The sequence below is a fragment of the Sitophilus oryzae genome, unplaced genomic scaffold, assembly GCF_002938485.1.
Source record: "Sitophilus oryzae breed Bouriz unplaced genomic scaffold, Soryzae_2.0 scaffold_1436_pilon_pilon, whole genome shotgun sequence".
In the NCBI taxonomy this organism is placed as follows: domain Eukaryota; kingdom Metazoa; phylum Arthropoda; class Insecta; order Coleoptera; family Curculionidae; genus Sitophilus; species Sitophilus oryzae.
Window position 1 is genome coordinate 4,728,951 of NW_022146100.1, and position 22,796 is coordinate 4,751,746.

At 31.8% G+C, this 22,796-nt stretch overlaps 1 protein-coding gene across 1 annotated transcript in view; it reads right to left on the reverse strand.

Moving 5' to 3' along the window:
- Nucleotides 1–22,796, reverse strand: part of LOC115876510 (synaptotagmin-16) — an 85,752-nt gene that overhangs the window by 10,747 nt on the left and 52,209 nt on the right. The window contains exons 3-7 of the mRNA XM_030892311.1: nt 16,622–16,901; nt 16,393–16,477; nt 12,624–12,878; nt 10,369–10,477; nt 5,398–5,555 (exon numbers count right to left, since the gene is read on the reverse strand). Coding sequence (XP_030748171.1) covers nt 5,398–5,555; nt 10,369–10,477; nt 12,624–12,878; nt 16,393–16,477; nt 16,622–16,901 — 887 coding nt within the window. The remainder of the gene's footprint in view (nt 1–5,397; nt 5,556–10,368; nt 10,478–12,623; nt 12,879–16,392; nt 16,478–16,621; nt 16,902–22,796) is intronic.

A 22,796-nucleotide genomic window follows, 5' to 3' on the forward strand; every position in this document is an offset into this window, starting at 1 on the left:
TCTTTTTTATTCTAAAAGAAAAATAAAAGAGACTTTTTTAATACAATCTAATAAAAATAAAGGTATTGCATCTGTAGATGTTAATAATGTATGGAAATCGCTTCTTTGATTTTAAAGAAAATAACATAAATAAACATAACATACGTAACAATTAAAAATAATCACACAGAAAGTTTGGGGCTTTTTGGTTTTACCTTATTAAGTAATTGTTATCAGGTAGTAATTGTTAATTTTGAAGTTTAACTTGATATAATGTCATTTTAACAGAACGTCAACGGTTTTTGTAGACCAGAGAGAACACTAATATACTTTTTTTTCTTCAGGTAAGATTTCGACAGACGATGACAGAAGAAAAGCAGATGACGTCCCATACCAATCTATTTATTTTACTCTTTGAATAAGAAGACTAAGGAAGGAGCATAATGCTATCCATGTATTCATGCATGGTGGGCGGAAAAGGCACCATAAAAGCTCTCTAGGGTGGGGATCCTTGATAGTTCTGTTTGACGATTCATTTGACACATTTGAATTTGATTTGAAATTTTGTGGATTTGTCAGTCTTTATGGAGCTTATTTTATGTTATTTATTATTTATTCTACTACTGATAGTTGTATAAAGGTAGTAAATCTAGATGGAAATTGTGACAGAACTTAAATTAACAGTGACACTATCGCGATTATCGAAAAAGACTCTAAAATAGTTGGTTGTGTAGCGTGCGGTAGATCTCGGCAAAAATTGAGTGAAATAATGGAACAACTTTTCGCTAGTAAGTGACTATAGGTATAATATACATACGTGTAGTAAACCGATCATTTATGAAATTCACTTAAATTAACTAAATTATATATTTTTCTTGCATTTTAGCTTTTATTTATTACTTGTCAAAGATTTAATGTCAAAGAATTTAGATATGTTAATTTGACTTACCTGCTTCAGTAGCGTATCGGATGTTTGTGTTAATAAATACTTATTATAACTTATCTATTTTTATTACAATTATATATTTTTATAACAATTTTAATAACTACCAACATTTATTCACAACGTAAAATAAAACAACAAATTATTGAGTCTACCCCACGTCTACCCTACATCATAGTTTTACATTTTTTAAATAAAATTAGAACGACACTGATAAACCGGAATTTAAGTCGGCCATATTTGAGGCCCATCGCGGTGTACCTAAGATTTTTGATATGCTCCTTCCTTAGTCTTCTTATTCAAAGATTTTACTAAAAAAAGTTTCTAATAATTTTTAAGTTAACTATGGATGGGTTTAAATATAAATTCGTCATGCGTCGTCACTTGTTGTATTTAACCAGTTTTATTGGTTTATTTCAAAAATGACAGATCGTATTTCAATTTAATTGGTTTGACGGAACGATGAATGACAAACGGACGCCGATGCGTATGAACTCGCCTTTAGATTTTTGACGTTTGTCAAAGTCTTGCCAAATTATAGGTTATAATTTTGTGACAACTTTTGTCAAATACCCTGCGTTTTGGAAGATGATGCATTTTGATTCGTGTTATTACGTGTGTTTTGTGTCTTTTGAAGTCAAGTGGAGGAAAAATCGAGTGAAAATTAACTGTAGAACCCAGAGCACAGTTTATGGTTAATACTCGCTGCCCAGGCAGAAAGTCTTATACAGATACACCAATAAAGTTACTATCAATAAAGTTCGTATACCATCTCGTCGTAGTTAAGTGCATCTCGAATATGGTAGAAGGACCATACTAAACCTTAGTACTAAACACATACTAAAAACTGGAGTAGATGTAAAACATCGCACGATAGGTAAATAATGGATTTTAGTACTGCAGAAAAATAATGTCAAAAGGTACTGGTTTAAAAAATTAAGATTAAAGTTAATTAATCAACCTGTGAGGTATAAAATTTGGTAAGTGTTATTATTAATAAAATAGTTTGTTTTATTTATGCGGTTTTATTTATTTATTCCTGCAGAATATTACAAATTTGTATTTGTACATAAGTTATATTGATAAATATAATCATAAATGCGGGAAGTTTCATAAAGCTTGAAAGTAAGAAATAGTTCTTTTTTATATTTTTTGGTATGTGGTGTCTTGTTTTTGTTTGTTTTGTATTAACACATACCGTTTTTTATTAAATAAAATAACTCGATTACATTTTTTCAGTTTTATACTTTATACAGTTCTTTTCACAATATTTTGAAGTTACTTGTCAGTCAAATTTTAAATACATATATTAATTTTCTGCTATGCGTTCCAGTTGTACCAACTTATTTCTTTGTAAAATAAAATAAACTACATTGAAATTAAAATGACAGACACATCTATCACTGTCAAGGATCTTCTCGTTGGACAGACTATAACTAAAGTGAGAGGGCTTGTGGAATAGGGCATTTCCATGGCATTTCGTAGACAAGTTTATTTTGTCACCGCGCATCCCAGACGCGCATAGCGTTTAGGCAGTCAAAAAAAGAAGTTTTCAACTTTGTAAGTTAAACATTTGACAGGATTAATTAGATTGTCAGTAGCTTTTTTTTTCTTAGCTCTAGAAGGAGATAACTAAAATCTGTTGATAATCGGATTAATAAATTGTTTTTGACTGAATGTACCTCTTTTACCTTGTGAGAAGAGAAGATTATTGTCATATAAATAAATAAATAAAATAAATAAATAAATCATCTGGCTCTTTGATATATCTTTTGGAACAGTATGCCCGTCTGGCTGCCGATATCCGTTGCGTTCACTACTGCGCATCGGAAGAAGATCCTATATATTTTTTAATTTAGTCCTATAAATTCTAGTATTGAATATAAATCGAACATGTCTCCATAGCGCAGTGCGTACCCACTACGAACCGACGATTCAGAGTTCGAATCTGGGTCAGGGCAAAGACTTTTTTATTTTATTTTGGTATATATTCTTATAGTAAAGTATTAAATAATTCTGGTGATTCAAAAAAACAAATATTTAATACTTTACTATCAGAATATAAACGAAAATAAAATAAAAAAGTTTTTGTCCTGACCCGGATTCGAACTCTGACTCCTCGGTTCGTAGTCTGAAACTCTACGCATTAAGTTATGGAGACTCGGTCGGTTTATATTCAATACTAGAATTTAAATAACTAATAAAATATAGGATCTTTTTCCAATGCGCAGTAGGGAACACAACGTTTACCGGCAGCCAGACTGTTCTAGAGAGCATAGTAAAATATATATCAAAGAGCCAGACATCTTAAAATACTTGTTTTCCCGACGTTGCTAGCTATCGTACTAATAGTCGTACATTGCTAATTTACATAGGTAAGCATAACGTATGGGATAAATCCGATTGTAAAAGTAAAACATCACATTCTTTTCTGATACCTATGAAACGACTAGGTATTATACCTGGTATTACCAGTAATACAAATTATTTTCTTCAACTGATAGGTTCTTGTTATAGAATAAAGACTTTCAAAAACATTGAATACCTACGGGATACCTACTGATACTTTGTGCGAGCTCCCAACCGTGCTTCCCTGTTCACTCCCAACCAAGTTAGATAAAAAAGATATTGAAAATTGCAGCCTTGAGTTGGAGTATGGCAAGGAGTATGAGCTCCACTACGACATGTACAGAAACGGATTACCTAAACTGGTAAGCATGTAAAATTAAACCTTAATGAAAAATTGAACTTATTTATTTTTAGTTCAAGAAAAAGCATGACAATCCACAACCCACCAAAGACCTGGGTTGACAAACGGTTCACCCACAGGTCAAGAAAAGCCTGTGGCAAAACATTAGTATGTATCGTTTCGTTTTTATTTATTATTAACATTTTTAAGAAAGATTTTAATTTATTTTGTGTTATGGGAATATGTTTTTTTCTTTTTATTGCTAGATATTTCTTGGAGTTAAATAAATTATTATGTTCCTACACAGTATTTTATTTATAGGTTTTAATGCTTTAAAGTAATAATAAATTTTCGTTGTCAACAAAATAATCTAAAAAAACTACGAAGGTTTCTTATTATAAACTTGAAAGATTAAGATTCCGTTCAAATATAAAAATTTTAAATTTTTGGCGCCAGTATATAGGTATGAATGCAACCTACTATATCGATAATGCGCTCATAGTTCGGGTTAGACGCCAAAGGCCGCGCCACTAACACAGTCTTCAAAAATTAACGTTGATCGGTCCCTCTCACTTTAGTTATTAGTGTTCTCTCTGTTGTAGACGTATCTGTTTTAAAAAACTAAACCGTTCTCGAATAGTTGAATTTAAATATTTTAAATAGTTTTTTTCTTTATTCTTTGTTTTTTTTCTTCCGACGACGGAAAGAGATAGACTATCCGAAACGTAAGCATTTTTTTGTTCGTTAGGCAAATTTATATATCTGTAAACCTAACTTCGATCGATTATCGAACTTATTATCGATTGTACCGTCTTTGACGCCTTTTTTTCGATCATACGGTATATATAATTTATTTTTTGTGGCATATTACAACACTGATTTGTAAGTAATATATCCTGTGATTGAATAAAGTCGATGTAATCGTAGAATAACACTTTATTTTGAATTTTACTATGTTTTTTAGTGTTCTTGATAGTCTTAAATTAAAGTTAGAACTGTTATAAAAATATATAACTAATTATAATAATAATGTCTAAAATATTTTATTAAACTTAAGCATTATATAAACATAAAAATGTTTTACAACAAAATAGTAAAAAATTGAATTGGAATTTCACTACGCATTATAACGCACAGCGTTGCCCACTATTACATATTTTCTTTTAATTAGAATATTTTAGGAAACAAATTAATTAATTATCAATATATAAACAATTATTATTTACATCAACAAAACTCACCTCCTGAACCGCACTTAAGGGACATAAAGGGTCATTACTACCGCTTTCCCCTTCAAAATAGGGTTGCGGTGAGTTTTTTGCAACAGCTATTAAGCTATCTTGTACACTTCGCACTAAAAGAGGTTCTAAAAAGAACAATTTTCGACTGCAATGTCTACTAGTAAACATTTTTAAACTTAAAGTATCACAACACAATTCATTTAAATCCAAAACGCAAGTGATAATAAACTAAAGTGTCAAAACGAATGACAATGTCAGGAAATAAATAAATAAATGTGACAACTTTGCCCATGGTTGGCAACAATGAATTTAAAAATTGCACCCTCGTTAACGTCACTAAAAGTTTAATTGGTATCGCTTATACAACAGTGTCTTACAGTATTATTTATTCAATCACATGTATATTTTAAGACAATTTTATACATCACATTCTGTGCTGATCCATTGACAAACATCTGTGTAGTGGCTAATGTGCTCTATAGACACAAATAGCGAATAAAAACATCTTAAAAAAGATTCAGTACCTGTAGGAAGTTTTCACATACCGTTGTGTTACACCTCGACTCCATCGTCAGCCAGAAGTTGTTTTCTAGTTCCAAATTTATGTTGGCAAAACTGACTACCGCTTCCCCTATTAGTCTTTCTCTGCGCATCCTTTCACAGCCGTAGAGGCGCAGTCTAATGCCCATCGAGTTGACGTCCTCTGAAATTGTACAGTAATTTTGTAGAGTTAAAATTAAATTAGCTCAAGACAAATAAATAAAGCTGTCTCTTTAGTTGTCAGTTTTGAGTCAATATTTTTTAATTCTCTTTCGTGTCGATCGCTGATTGAATTGGAGCCAGAAATGGCTCAAAACGAAATAAGTAAATTACCAACAGATATTTAGGCTGAGGCAACAAACGCCATATCCAAACTACTTCCATTTAAATCCCGAATAACTTATGAAAAGGAATACACAAATTTTCAAAAATGGAAGCAATTAAAAAAACGTGCGAGAAGAAATAAAGTTTTTAACCTATACTCGCTGTTAAAGTATCATTTATCTACCCTTGCGATTAAAGTACTAGTTTATCTACTATTTTTGATAGATATAAGGCAATTTTAACAGTTTGTAACAGTCAAATTTCCTCGCAACGACCTCTGTGTGCTAGCTCATAAATTATCACAAATAACTATTATTTTTGCATCATGTTTACTATAATTTTATTGTTAAATATTATTTTATTTAAATTTTACGATTATGCAACCCGATATAAACCGCGATATGCAAGCTTCACAATATTGTCACTGGCCCAGCATTAGAATTTTTGTCGACCTCTTTTTATCTTTGGTCATCACTTGTCACTTGTCACTGTCAGATCAAATCAGATGTTTTTGGATTTATTTATCCTTTGTTTTGGTTATTGAAATTTTATAACTATCAGATAAAATTTCGTAGTTAAATTGTTATTTTTGATGTGGATCGCAGTGTGCAATTCGTTCATTTAATTGTGGGAATTTGTGAGTTTAGTTCGTTCATTGACCGGATATCGAAGATGGCTGTGAAAATAATCTAGAACATCATTTTTTATTTATGCCTTTTTGTGAGTTGGACTAGTCAAGATATATAGTTCTCTATCTATATCCTGGAGGGAGATTTCCGGTTGAAATCTGATTTTGTGAAGGAAATCGAATCCTTGCATCACTTCTTGTGTACTCCCCGACCGAGAATATCGTCGTGAAGAACTGGCTGCCGTTTCGTGAAGCATTCCCTGTTGGTGAATAGCAGGTCTTCGTAAAGAAGGATTAAAGCTTCCGAAACATATTTGGTCAAAGACGTGGTTGGATTTTGTTGAATTTGTATGGACCACCGACCAAATTTCCGTCAAGGGATTAAATAGACGAATTTTCCGACCGATATTCCGATTCCTCCTGCCCCACGTTGGGCGCCAAAAATTGCCACGCCCTTTCTAATTTGAAGCTCAATAAAACACAAAGTTTACTTAATCTGAATGAGTTGCATAGAGGCCACTAGCTTTTTAATTTTTAACAGCCGGGTGGTCAGGGTTCAAAGATATTAATAAAAGGGCGCCACGAGATTATACTCTATGCAACTCATTCAGATTAAGTAAACTTTGTGTTTTATTGAACTTCAAATTAGAAAGGGCGTGGCAATAAGTTGCTATGAAAAAAAAATATAACGAATATTGTTAGCAGGGTAATTATACAGAACAATGAAATAAATCTCATTCATACTTTTATTTCGTTTGTTAAGAGATGGAGATATTTTCTTATTAAGTTTCTTAAGAAAAATATGATCAAAAAGGACATTTTAAAGATAAAATACAGTTAAATCCAAATTCATAAAAAATATAATCTTGTCTTTTAGATATTTCATAAATAATAGCTTTCAAACAAAGGAAACACATAATCAGTAGTTATCATAGTAACTTCCAAACTCTGATAAATTTGTTTAAAATATAATAATCATAATTAATTTATATAATATTAAAACAAAGTATGTCTCATGTATGTGCGAATTATGACAAAAAAAATGTGTTTTGTTTATTGACCAAAACTTCTTTAGACCACTTTTTCTTCTAATTTATAATGCCCTCCTAATGCTACATAGAATTGCAAAGAACGGTGTATAAATAAATGACAAAATTAGATAGACTTTCATTTTATTTCTTTATTTCTTTATGAAATGAATATAACATATTTTTTAAACCTTATTAAAGATAAATATCCTATAAACAAAATGTCTTATTAAAGATAAGCAATGAATGATACAGAGAAGTTTATGATTAGATTAATAACCGATTTATAAAAAATTCTCTACTAATGAGATTTAAAAAGAAATTATAATGAATATGTAAGGGTTCTTTGTTAAAAGATGTAAATGGAAAAGTATTAGTATATCATCAAAACGAACGTTTTTACAAATAAAATAGAGCAAAATCCAAATCCCTAAAACATAAACACTTATCGTTTAGATATTAAGAATAATGAATTTCAAGAAAAAGAAAAACAAAGACCTATATTATAATTCCAATATTTTTTCCATAGCAACTGTTAAAATTGCCTTATATCTATCAAAAATAGTAGATAAAATAGTACTTTAACCGCAAGGGTAGATTAAATGATACTTTAACAGCGAGGATAGGTTAAAAACTTTATTTCTTCTCGCACGTTTTTTAATTGCTACTTCCATTTCTGAAAATTTTTGTATTCCTTTTCATAAGTTATTCGGGATTTAAATGGAAGTAATTTGGATATTATGGCGTTTGTCGCCTCAGCCTGAATATCTGTTGGTAATTTACTTATTTCGTTTTGTGCCATTTCTGGCTCCAATTCAATCAGCAATCGACACGAAAGAGAATTAAAAAATATTGACTCAAAACTGACAACTAAAGAGACAGCATTAATTATTTGTCAAATTACATAGAAACCACGCCATCCCAGCACAATATTTTTTCTACTCGTAATAAATTCTTTGAAATAATAATTTCTGATTATTTTTTAAAACGTAACTCGCTATGGAAAAAAAATATTGTTTTATACACGACGATAAAATCGCATTATCGTCTCCCGAAATTAATTTCTTAAATCTTTTCGGTCGACGATAAAATACCATTTTATCGTCTTGTATAAAAAATAACTATAATAATCGTGATTAATTTATAATATTAACACTTTGGCTAAGTGGGTATCATATACAGACCAATTATGATGAAATGAATAATTAATTCCTTCGTGCATTTGTTTATATAAGTATATATGCTAAATACCCAAGTAGCATCTATCTGACTTCGAACTAAATCTGACCTGAAGCGACGTCAGACTTTGTGCAAATTTAGGTCGGGTGCTGGTGATACGACTGGTGACGTCGCTTTCCTATTAAAAGTGACGTCGTTGGATCCGAGTCGGTAAATCCAACGATCTGTCGACGTACAAAATAACGTACCATTTTTATTAATTTCCCAACGTCGTTCCAACGTTGGCTTGCACGACGTACCTATACTTGAACTAGCCCGACGTCTACCCGTTGTCCGAATAGGATACGTCTCACTGATAATCCCTAAAGTAACGTCCAATTATATTTTGTTGTATTTTATGTTCATATTGTTAACCTAATTTACGTATCTCTATTTACGTCCATAAATACAACCCATTAAGTAGCATTTGCGGCCTAATAAACATCATGAACATAACCTAATAAAAGTTTTGTAAACAAACTTAATTTTTTTATTTTGCCTAAAAAACACTAAAAGGCATTTAGACATTCATCTACATTTTACAGAAAGAGGTCGAGGCTTTTGCAAAATAATAATAATAGTAGTGATGTCTTCCCTCCGCCCACGAATGCTTTTTATCGGAAGAGATGCTGCATTACACTGGTGCATCTTAATTTCATTTTAGCTTAGGAAACCAGCAGACCCCATCCTCCTCCCACATGTGAGGTACTGGTTCCAATTCTTTTAAATTTTGTATATACTATCTTAAAAAAGTGGCTGCCCATTGTTTTAAAGAGAAAACAAAAACTAAAATATAGTTGCACAAATCCACAAATCACTGATACGCAAAGTGAGGTTACGTGGCGTACGTTGGAATTATATACGTCATAATACGATTGCCGGTCGTCTGGTTTGATGACTTCGGTCGTGTGAGACGACTAATGTTGGAGACCCGGTCGGATTTGGTATATTGGTAGTTCATATTAAGTCGGACACAGAAATCCGCCATTCTTAACAGGTATCCGATTGTCAGCCATTTTAAAATCGTTTTTGGTTTTTAAAATTTATATTCACATTCCGATTTCTAGTAGAATAATATTGATAAGGTTGAGTTTGGGGGGGAACCACAGTACAGTTTTATGATTAAACCAGCTAGAAAATAAAAAAAAAAATATTTTGCGAGTTACTTTTTATAGATATTTTATTTCATAAATCTACCTACTTTTGAAGGCGCTCGTTGTTTTCCGGAGTATTTTAATCAGATATATCAAAAAAGTGACTTCCGTTGACAAAACTGATGTCTGGATTAATGATTCAGAATTATTATAATATGAAATTAGATAGGCACTTATAGTTCTATTCGAGGAGTGATTATGAATCCATTTGTAATTAGGTAATTTAGTTAGGTTTTTATGTATTCTTGGTAGCGAATATGAAACCAAACGTAACGTAAGTGCTTAGCGACGAATTTTAAGTAACTAAAATCCAACGTAATATTACGTTGGTAATTGGTAGAATTACATTCCCTATTAGGTCAGATACCGACGTCGAGGCGACCCGAATCTGTATTCCCCATTTAGGTGCAAATAAGGGTCGTCAGGCGGTCGAACCGACGTTGGTACCCGACGTCGGGTTTATTGAACACGACGTATACCCGACGTTAGATAACGTCCAAATGCTACTTGGGTATGCTACTATGAGAATTGTAAAATGCAATAAAAAATATATCTTGTTTTATTTATAAAAAAAAAAATAAAGTGTGCAAATTCAAACACCTAAAACATACGAGTATACTTTACCTGGATTGACTCTGTGTAAAAGAAAACTCTCCATAAATTGAGGGTTCTCTCCTGCTCGTATTTTGGTCTTGTGCTTCTGTTTTTTACTTGGTAACAATATCAACCTCACCTATAAAGATTTCAAGAATATAATACCAAGTTTTCTATAGGCACAACTTGATGTGTATTTTTTCTAATCGAATTCAAAATTATTTTCTTTGTCTTGTAATAAGCTTTCTAAGAACATAATATACCCTATAGTTATTTTCATAAACAAGGTAAAAAATGCATTTAAAACAAAAAACGTGACATTTTACTATGACTATAGCGAGTGTCGAAGGAAGGAGGGGGGGGGGGTGTTTTTGATCTGTCTCTCAGCTCTGCCTAAGCGCAGTCTTAGTGGAGCTCGAATAGACATAGATAAATGAAACAAGTTTAGATTGGAAAGTGCCCATAAAGACAATGTAAACACTATTTGGCGCTATTCTTGCAACGGTCGCGACCCAAAGCTTTTGATAATTTCGGATCGGTTCGACTTTTTCCGTTATTATGTCGCCAAATATTATTTATTCAAATTTATTATTATCTTCTTTTAATTTTATAAATAAAATACAGTGTGTTGCGTACAAGAAATTTTATTTTATATAAGGACATGTATGTGAAATACTTATGAAACATTGGAAACCGACGTTATGCCACGATCCACGATGGTTTTTGCAGTTCACAGTTCACAACACATTTTTTTAGTTTTTAATGCTACTTTTTCACAATTATCACGGGTTTGAGTAAGTAAAATTTAAATTAAACTTTAAACACTTTTCGGTATTTTTTCAAGGAGGGCGGTTTAAATTTTGAAAGATCTTATAATTTTTGGAGATTCTGACTTTGACAAGAGAAAATTATTTCTGTTATTGTTTGGCGATTGTTATCATAAAATAATTAACTAGAAAGAAGTGTCAACTCTGTGTTAAATCGTGGAAACACGATACGCCACCGAAAGCCTTCGTTGTCGTCTGGAGATCTAATTTTTCAATTGACAGGTTGACATGATTAGGGACATGATGGCTTAATTTTCATTTCCGTTTCCGGTTATTCAATGGCGGGCCCTCTTTCAGTTCAAATGTATTTTGTATTTTTTCTTTTCATAAATAAAACCAAAAGATAATTTATTCACATATATTTATTTGAAATATGGAACAACGTGACTAAATAAATATAAAAATATAGAGGATTTTGTTGCTTCAATACCAATTAGTTAATTATATGCACTTTTAACGTAAATTAGTTAAGGTATAAGCATGACTTACAGTAATTTGTAAATAAACACACGTATTCGCAGACTTCAAGGACAGAAAACGGACATAGGACTATGAAAACGGGAGCCTTATACAAAAATCTGAAAACAGAGAAACAATTTTTTTTATACTAAAATTAACAATGTAAAAATATCAATAGGTATAAAATATAAATATACTGTTTAAAAAAAGCGTCCATTATTCCCAGAGAGACCTGGCTTATAAATCAAAAAGAGACTTTTAGTCGGATAACAAAATTAGATTATCAGTCCGATTTATTGCATTATTGACAATAAATCGCACATACTGGAGATAACTAATGTTGGCTATAGTTAAAAATGATCTTACCTTGCTGTAAATTGTTTCCATTTTCAAAAAAATCGCCTATCAAAGAGATTATAACACCATTTTCTTGCATCTAAAAAATGTAAAAACAGTGTTTATTTACTACCTATTTTTCATATACATGGGACATACCTACTACTGCAGATGCGTCATTTTCTTCAGGATTCTTCATGTAATATATATTTTATATACTTTATTACCTTTATATTTATAAATTTCAGCCGAAATATTAAATTGAACTTCCAAAACGCAACTAAACGGAATGAATTAAAATGGCGTCGAATATTTTCTAATTTGTTCAAGAACAAATCTGAAGTTGTCTCTGAAACTGAAATCTGTCAATTCTAAACTGTGAAGTTAGACAAAAACAATGCTGTCCTTGTCTAGGCGGTCATATTTGTCGTGAGGAGAATGACAGGAATGACACTAATGACTGTTTCCAATTTTCCTATTTCACTGTCACCCCCCTGATTGTTATTAGCAACCGCTATAGTAGCGCCAGATCGCGTACAACGGTCGCGACCCATAATAATTGCATATTTTGACGGGCTTTCCGATCTAAATTTATTTCCTTTATCTATGCCGAATAGACCGTGTCATTGTCAACAACTGCCATTTATTTTGATTAAGGTTTACCTGAGTGTGTGTGGGTTGACCGCGATCCCTGCTAGGAATGTTCCTAGCTTGAAGCACGTGCACTGTCATTTTCCTCATTGGCGCGTCGTACAGCAGCGCTATCTCGAGGTGGCCGCACCTACTGACCAGCCGGTCGCCTTCCGTGTCGTGTTCTATGGCGTTCTGGCCGGATTCGACGTCACAAGCGACACTGGTGGCGGGCAAGGGTACTTCCGGGGTTCTATCGTCGCATTCCGGGTTCATTACAACTATGCACTGCGATAAAATATTATTATTAAGTCGATTAAAAAGATGTACCAAATTGTATTGTTGATGTGTGTTGACTTTTTAATGAACTGTGAAAATAAATAATTTGATTTTGGACCATTGAATAAAAAGATTATGAAAGAAGTATAACGCTACCCATGTATTCATCCATTAGAGGCAAAATGATGGCTTAACCATGAGGTCAAATGGTCAATGCCCCCCCAAAAAAATCAGGAAAAAATTAGAAAAACTGATTTAAATTATACTTTTTGTAAATCACTTTTTTTCGTCGTAAAATATTCAAAACTATTCCCAATTTATCCAATTTTCGCTTGAAAACATTTTATTTTACCCATTGTCTCTATTGCCGGTCAAAATTTCATTTTGTCCTTCGTTCCCGCTATGTTTTACACGTATTAAACTCCAAGTGCCTAGAAACTAGGACTAGAAAAAAAAACCAGCGTGTTATTATTGTAATTTGTAATATTGTTTATTAGTTGAGAATCAATATAGTTGATTAAGAAATATCGAGTGCATTATTTCTATATAAATATATTACAGGATTTCAGTCATATTGCTGGAAATATTTCGCCGTTTGGGCAGTTTGGGTGTTTATAAAAACTGAAATTATAAAACAACCTAGGTTTTTCTATCGTTTATCGCGTATCGCGTATAATGTTTGGTTTAGTCAATATAAATCAATATTTAAATTTTTAATATCAAAAAAAAAATCGTTTTAGTTGCCGTAGCTTTGTCGTAGCCGAGGGTTTGAGATGCACCGCGAAATTTGTGTATGTAACAATTATTAATAATTTTCTGGTTCTGGATAAATGATGAACTCTTGTTGACTGATTCTGGAATATATATTTTCAAATAGACAACATATGGAGTTTGTAAAATCATGCGGTTAAAAGAAAACAATTGCTTAAATTTCGAATAACGTTTAGAGAAAGAATTGACTTAAAATATAAAAAAATGTGAATTAAAACTTTTAGAAATGTGTATGTGTATATACAAGGTGGCGCACCTTATTCGCCTCGGTTGATTATACGAAAACGGAAAGATGTAGAAACAAAATATTTTATGGGTATATGTGGGGAGGCAATGTGCACAATTTAAAATTATTTTGAAATATACAGGGTGTCTCAGAACTAAGATTCATACCAAAGTTATATTTTTTCTTATGGAACACCCGGTATTTTATTTCATTTTTGGATTCTTGGGCCCAAAAAAAGGCATTTATTATAAGGTTTAAATATGCTTAAAATCATTGGTTTTTGAGATATTTAAAGATATTTAAATATGCATGCTACAAGAGAATTGATTATCAACACCCTTTACATTACTTTTCAGAATTAATTCTTGTGCTGAGTTTAAAGGTAAAGAAATAAACTTTACTGAAAAATGTTATTGTTTTCTTAAATTCATACAGGGGTACCAAAAATTAGTGACCTATTTTACGGATTTATTTTACATAAAAACTTTGTTATTTCAAATGCAACACCCTGTATTTTTTTAAATAAATCGAAGCAGAATGAAATGCTCTTTCAAACCATAATAGGGTTTCCTATATCTATCTATCTCAGATTTTGGATAAAAAGCGATTTTTAAATAAAATGGCAATCAAGATGGCTGGTATCGCCATGGAAATTTTCTAGTGACAGTAACTATCTTCAAAATCGACATTAGTGTATGGACATTATTATTTAAACAGTTTACTAAAATTTACCCACAATAAGTAAGTATTCTTTATTTTATGAAGAAAAATAAAGCCATATCTGCTTGTGGAACGAATGGATATGTTACTAGTGATTTTTTTTTGTGAGGAAAATTATTTCTTGGCCTCAAGATAGGAATCTTCCTGATAAGCTTTCCTTTGAAAAACTACTTGTCCTATTTCCTATTTCGCAGAGTTGGTAGTGTAGTTTATAAAAAACCTATTAGGCAGAAACCTGTCGTTGGAAGTGAAGAAATTGAATTTGCCCTAAATGGCTCTTTTATAAAAAATTCATATATGTACAAGTTATCGTAAAATAAAACAAAGAACTACTTTTCTTGATAGAATAATAAATACATATTAATAAATATTATTTATTGAACTATTGGAGGTCAATTAAATAAAAGTAAATTGGTATAGATTTAAATAAAGTCTATAAACTAATGTCGATTTTTAAAATAGTTACTAACTGTCACTAGAAAATTACTATGGCGATACCAGCCATCTTGATTGCCATTTTATTTAAAAATCGCTTTTTACTCAAAATCTGAGATAGATAGGTATAGGAAACCCTAATATAGAAGAAATTTTGAAAGAGCATTTGAATCTGCTTCGATTTATTTAAAAAAATACAGGGTGTTGCATTTGAAATAACAAAGTTTTTATGTAAAATAAATCCATAAAATAAATAACTAATTTTTGGTACCCCTGTATAAATTTAAGGAAGCAATAACGTTTTTCAGTAAAGTTTATTTCTTTGCCTTTAAACTCAGCACAAGAATTAATTCTGAAAAGTAATGTACAGGGTATTGATAATCAATTCTCTTGAAGCATGCATATTTAAATATTGTTAAATATCTTCAAAACCAATGATTTTAAACATATTAAACCCTTATAATAAATGTCTTTTTTTGGGCCCAAGAATCCAATAATGAAATAAAATACCGGGTGTTCCATAAGAAAAAATATAACTTTGGTATGGATCTTAGTTCTGAGACGCCCTGTATATTTCAAAATAATTTTAAATTGTGCACATTGACTCCCCACATATACCCATAAAATATTTTGTTTCCACATCTTTCCGTTTTCGTATAATCAACCGAGGCGAATGAGGTGCGCCACCCTGTATGTATTTATATTTTTGTGACATTATTATTTAAGTGTATTTTAAATACTACCGTGGAAAATTTGTGTAAAGAACATTGACTGGATTTTTAGTGAAATGGCACTAGACCACCTGTTTAAAAATGTAAGGGTAGGTTTCATTTTAACATAATTTGTATTTATTTTTAGATTTATTTTCCTTTAACTAAAAGTACAAGTACCTTGTAAGAAACCAATTAAATTTGGTAGCGTCTTAAAAAAAATCAACACAATATTTTTAGATATTGACCTCCCTATAATAATAACCACGAGCCGCCACTGCCTTTATAACATCATGCACAGAATAAAAATAGCTTTAATTTGACATATAACTGATCAACAATTTTTATGAACGTAACGTCGCGCGTCGCGTCGCGCGTCGTCTCCAAAATCAGTTATTATTATTATTAATTAAACATAATTAAAAACATAGTGTGCGGCAACTTTTTGATAGGCACCCTGTCAATAGTGTATTCTCTTATTCATAAATATACGTAAAAATTAGGTTTTGATTAAAAATACGATGAGCGTAATTCATGCCGCCAGATCTTAGACTACAAGTTTCTTTTTCTCATCAAGCTTAATTTTTTCTGACCAGTTTAATAATATTAGAATATTCATATTTAAAATAATATTGTGTTAAATTAATTTAATAATACTTACGTCTCCATTTCTATTGACGTCATTACCATTATCTACATTCTCATACATTTGATTATCTATTTTGGTTTCTCTTAATTCAGGAGCTCTAAAAAAGATACATATGTATATGTAAATTATGTTGTCGATAGAGAAATGATCAGTGATTAACGTGGTGATTAACTTCCCCCTTCCCATACAAATCTTCAAAAAACCACTTTAAAACAAGAAAATGGACTTCTCTCACTCCTACCTTTTCAAAGCCTCGTTGACCTCGGCAGTGACCTTGGTCGAGGGCAGCACTTGGTGCTTCTCGCCGATGGAGCTGGTCGTCGAGCTGCAGCACGAGCTGTTGCTGCTCATGCCCACCTTGCCCTTCTCCACCAGCGAGATGAGGTCGTGCCGCAGAGGCAGGAAGTGGTTGGTGGTGGGGTGGTTGAGGGCGGGTATCTCCGAGTTTTGGCGGCTGCGCGGCGGGCAACCCATCTCCGATTCGGAGCTGGAGTCGGCGCCGTCGAACGAGAAGCTTTTCACTGGAAAAAAATGAAAAATGTCAATTTACATATAATATCTAAGTATTTATATTGTCAGGTGTATGGCGACATCTGTTGGGGAACGAGCCAAGTCGGAGGGAAGCGAGTTCTGTAATTTCGAGCCAAACAGCAAAATTAACTGGTAAGGGGTAGAATGGTATAGAAACAGGAAGTTCTGGAAGCAGCTGCTACAGTATATAAGCCGCTTCTCGCGTTCGACCGGGCAGTTAGTTTTTGGATAGTGCTGCGCAATAGAAAAATTGTGGATTAATTGGCGAAGGTGTCAGAAAATAGTTTTAATAGTCAGTTGTATAGTTGTGTGTAAATTGTGTATACAGGGTGCTACAAATTCGAGGTACAAGCATTGGTATCTCGGAAACCGTAATAGATACGAAGATGGTTAAATTGGGGCAAAGTTGCGCCTTGAGATGTTCACCAAGATGCCATCAAAAAAGTTTTAAAAATTTCAAGGATTGCTGAGTTTTTTGGAAAAAAAAACGTTTTTTTTTGAAAATCAATTTTGTTTTTTTCTGTCGTTACTTTGTGGAAAATCAAAAAAATAATTACACATTCTCATAGCCACTTTATTAGGGCTATCTGATAGTACTTTAAGATTTTCAAATTATCTGATAATTTGTGAGATACAGAGGTCAACTTAACTTTTTTAAATACGGACCTGCATTTTTTATTTCAGATTTTGAAAGAACTCGGTCTCCTGAGTACAATGATATGCTACACTTAATACTTTTTTTGTTTTGGGTACCTTAACAACATCAAAACTATTTAATTATTATTTTAAATAATTTCAAGTACGATTCTGGTTTTTTACATCATTTAATCTGATTATATTCATCACAACAATATTGATCACCACTAATTAACATTGAATAAGGAAAATCGAGCCAATTCAAAGATTCAAATAAATAATATCCAAGTCAGCAATTTAAAGATATTATTTTTAACTTTTTTTATTGTGAATTTGAAATCTCCGTTTGCGATCTAATAATATTCATAATATTAATCGTAGTTATTATAAATAAATCAGCTTCTTCAAACTAGTTTCTAATGTTCTACATCTTCGAAAGGGTTACCACCCTCCCTATTGCACAAATTAATTTTTTGTTCAATCTTATTTATAGCTCTTTGAACATAACTTCTTGTAATAGTTCCGAATGCATTTTGTAGTATTTATTGTAAATGTTGAAATGTATTGATTTCACTTTTATAAATGACGCCTTTAGGTATTGCATTTCATTTTCCGTATTTGATGTTTTACCCCACATCATAGTAAAGTTTGAAAGCTTATCAATATTGTAACGATGAATAGATTAAATCTTTAAAAAAACAGAGCCGGACTTGAAATTAGTTTAAATTAATTATGTTCAAATGTCCAAAACAAAAAATATATTAAGTGTGGCATATCATTGTACTCAGGAGACCGAGTTCTTTCAAAATATGAAATAAAAAATGCAGGTCCGTATTTAAAAAAATTAAGTTGGCCTCTGTATCTCACAAACTATCAGCTAATATGAAAATTTAATCAGATAGCCCTAATAAAGTGGAAATGAGATGGTGCAATTAGTTTTATGATTTCCTAAAAAGTAACGATAGGAAAAAATAAAATTGATTTTCAAAAAAATCCGTTTTTTCCAAAAAAACTCCGCAATCCTTGAAATTTTTAAAATTTTTTTGATGGCATCTTGGTGAACATCTCCCCATACAGCACGTCCAAATGAAATTACGTTTCTACAAGGGAGACACATGAGAAACAAAATATGTTAAAGTGAACCTAAGTGTTCATCTAGTTCTAACATATACATATGAGATACACGCAGGTTTATATTGATAGAATTGTGTGATACAGTGTTTACTAGTTGTATACCGTATGCACTCAAGATTCTAAAGAGTTTTTTGTAACGTAACAAATAATTATTAAAATGTTGAAATCTGACGTCGGTATATGAGACATACAATGTATAAGCACAGAATATCTAGCTACGCAACAGAAAAATACTCGAAATGAAAGAGCTAAAATTGCACAAATAGAATACTAGATGGCGCGATAATATCATAATCAGAATATAATTAGAAATTTTGAACTTTCGTTTTTGGATCGACGGCTCGTCGACGGCCTTGTAGCTCGGCTAAATATGCACAGTTGCCAGATTCAAAAGACTTGAATTGGCATCCCATTCTTTATTGTGTATAATGCAGTATGTGTTTATTTCTATTCTTCTTTTCTTATCAGATACACTTATATTAATTATTCTTTTGGCTATTAAAATAGTTTTAAGTATATTATTACAAAACATATACATTTTTAATATACACTACCTTATAATGTTAACTAAGAAAATACCTTTAATTACCTTTAAAATTAATAATATACAGGGCGATTGATAGTGATATTTATTAATGCTGGAACGTTAGTAATAAAATATAAGTTTAATAATAATGGAAATAATTTATTAAAATGCAGTACAAAAAATGTTAACTGACTAAAAATTACTATAATAACAAATTTCTTCCGTTTGTCACGTTATTTATATAGACCTAGGTAGATTTTAAAAAGTGACACAGGTACAATTAATAATATATTAGTTCGGCATAAAAGTTGCTGTCACGACATGACGACATCGAACAATAAATTAAAATTCCTAAAATAAATTAAAATTATTAATTAAACAAATCTTTATAAAGAAACGCAAGTATACCAAATTTGGGCCCAATCGAACTCCAGGAAATGATATCATAATAGTGTACTATATTATGGTACCACTCGATATGCTTTAAGGTACCATAATATTGCAATGTCATCGAAGATCCGTAGTATACCAAATTTAAGAACAATCGAACGCCATGAAATGGTATCGTAATATGGTACTATATTAAGGTACCACTTTATATACATCATAGTACAATCATATTACAATGTAACCGAAGATACGTAGTATACCAAGTTTAAGCCCAATCGAACGCCAGGAAATGATATCTACTAGGTACTATATTATGGTACCTCTTATTATGCTCCATGGTACCATAATATTACAATATCACCGAAGATACGTAGTATCCCAAATTTAAGCCCAATCGAACGCCATGTACATAATATGGTACTATATTATAGTACCAGTTGATATGCATCATAGTACCATCATATTACAATGTCACCGAAAATACGTAGTATACCAAGTTTAAGCCCTATTGCCGCTATGTACCTAATATTGCTATGTCATCAAATATGGTACTATAGAAGGTACCACTTTATATGCTCCATGGTACCATGATATTACAATGTCACTGAAGATATAGTATACCAAGTTTAAGCCCAATCGAACGCCGTGTATCGTAATATGGTACTATATTATGGTATCACTTGATATGCTTCATGGTACCATAATATTGTAATGTCATGAAAAATAGTATGTCAAATACCATATGATACCGAAAAAAACGGCGTCCAGTTGGCTGGAAAAGGACGATCGATGACATTTCCCATGTAAATTTACATATAAAATGACAGCGATATTCATTTCATAGCCATGGCTAACGCCGTTTTTTCCCGATTATACGATATGAACTTGGTATGAACACAATCGAACGTCAGGAAGTGGTCTCATAATAGTAGAACAATACTTATTATATTATCGCCGAATTACAATGAAAATTCAGGATTCAATTATACAATCAAACGTCAGGAAGTGATTGTAATTTATCTCATAAGATTTAATTCCAACATGGCAAACTGAAAAAATCAGCTCTGATCTATTTTAATATGTTTAAATGATGTAGCAAATTTGAAGGTTTATCAGGAAGTATTACGATATGAAATTACACAATGGCAACACTGCACAAAATTCTTTTAAATTTTGTTTGTAGAAAACGGTTTTCTTTTAAATTTATAGCCCTCTATTATGTAGTAGCGAAACTACCACATCAAAATATCTGATTTGGAGACAGGCTTTAAAAGCCTGTCTCCTTTTGCTACCTACAATTTTATACATGTAACGAGGCTTCTGTTGCGTAGCTAGATATTCTGTGGTATAAGTCATATGTATGTGTGATACTTCGTAACATAGTTGTGCCTATAATACACACCTTGTAAAAATGTGACGTGTACACATAATATAAATATCTATAGAGACACTTTGTAATAGTGTACTGTTGTGTCTACATTCTAGCATGAAATGAAGGTGTGCGCACGCCCGGATAGCCTCAGCGTAGACACACCGACCAAGTGTATCTTATGTGTCCTCTCTCCTTTCTCCTTTCTAGGAGTGGTATGTGTTAGCAGCCATTATTGTTTTATCATTCGGAAGCTCTATATAAATGTTCTGTTTGTGTGTAGTTTAAAAGAGACTTTAAGGTAAGCACAAGTTTTTAATTACCTTGTTACATCTTCCTAAGAGTATTATTAATATTATAGCAGCGACTCTTTCCTTACTCGATACCCAATTTACCAAATTTTGACTCCAATGAATGAAAACTCCAAATATTCTCGTATAATGATAAAGATGTTAGCTGAGTTAGCTCTGCAATATAATTTTTTTTAATTTGGAAATAATAAAAATCTAAATGGACCAGAGAAAGAAAGATTTAAACATTTCAAAGAACTTCTTACACTGATATTCGGTAAGTTATTGATGCATCAATGTACAGATATGTTTAATATTCAATAATCAGTTTCATATAAAATTTAAGGGCGAGATTGTTAATCTGGAAATAAAATACAACAAATTCCAACAGAGTGCTCGATGAATGGGTATGCTTACAAACCAACTGCTTGGAGGGAAAAGAGGGGAAAAAAATGACTAAACGAGGTCCACCAAATCGTGGCAATATACCAGTGTTTACCATTTTAGTATGTTGTTATACTAGGTACTTATATTTTTAATACATTTTGATACAAATTCTATTCTTTTACAGTGTTTTCTTACTTCTGGTTTCTGCAGTATAAATAATTATTATTATTGTGTTATTTGCGCTATTGCGTTCCATGATATAAAGAAATATAAGAATTTTATTTTTTAACCACTTAATCCATTTTATGGTACATTTAATACAGAACAAAAATGGAACAATTTTAAGACTACTTCTCTTGAACTTACGATCGAGATACTTTTGGAAAATACAAAGTTTTGCCTTCCTAATTTTCGTTCTAAAAAGATATAATTGGTATCATTGAATAAATACTTCTTAAAAAGAACGAAAAGTTAGGCATCAAAACTTGTACTATTTCCTAAATTCGTTCATAAGATGTAGTTTTATCTAGCACAAGATGTATATACGAATCAAAATACATACGTATACACGCGGTAGTCACAACTGCAATGTGTAAACAGAGTTTAAACGTAATACACAGGCACTGTGTATCCTACGGCACACTGTGTATCCCTTACACTGTGTATACGTAAATGCTATACTGTGGCTACATTGTGAGGCGGACACCTTTTTTTAACCTTTGTGCATACGTGTTGAACTACAATGTGTAAACGTAGCATACTTATATCGGGGGAATTGTGTCACCCTGTGTCTACATCTAATAATGTAAACACATCGTAAATGTGATTTGATGTGCTGTATGGGTCAAGGCGCAACTTGGCCCCAATTTAACCATGTTCGTATCGATTACGGTTACCGAGATACCAATGCTCGTACCTCGAATTTGTAGCACCTTGTATAGTCAAAAAAATAAATTCGTTAAGTATTTTATCGTGAGTTTAAATTAGTCGACCCACGGAATCCGTAACAATATGATTAAATAAAAATATTTGTTGCCTTGTAACTGCTATTTTGAAAGCTGAAGATTTTACAAAATGAGTATACTGTATGAGTTTTTAAAAAAATTCAAAATATGTAAAAAACCAAATAAATTATGCTTGTCCAAGCGTTTTT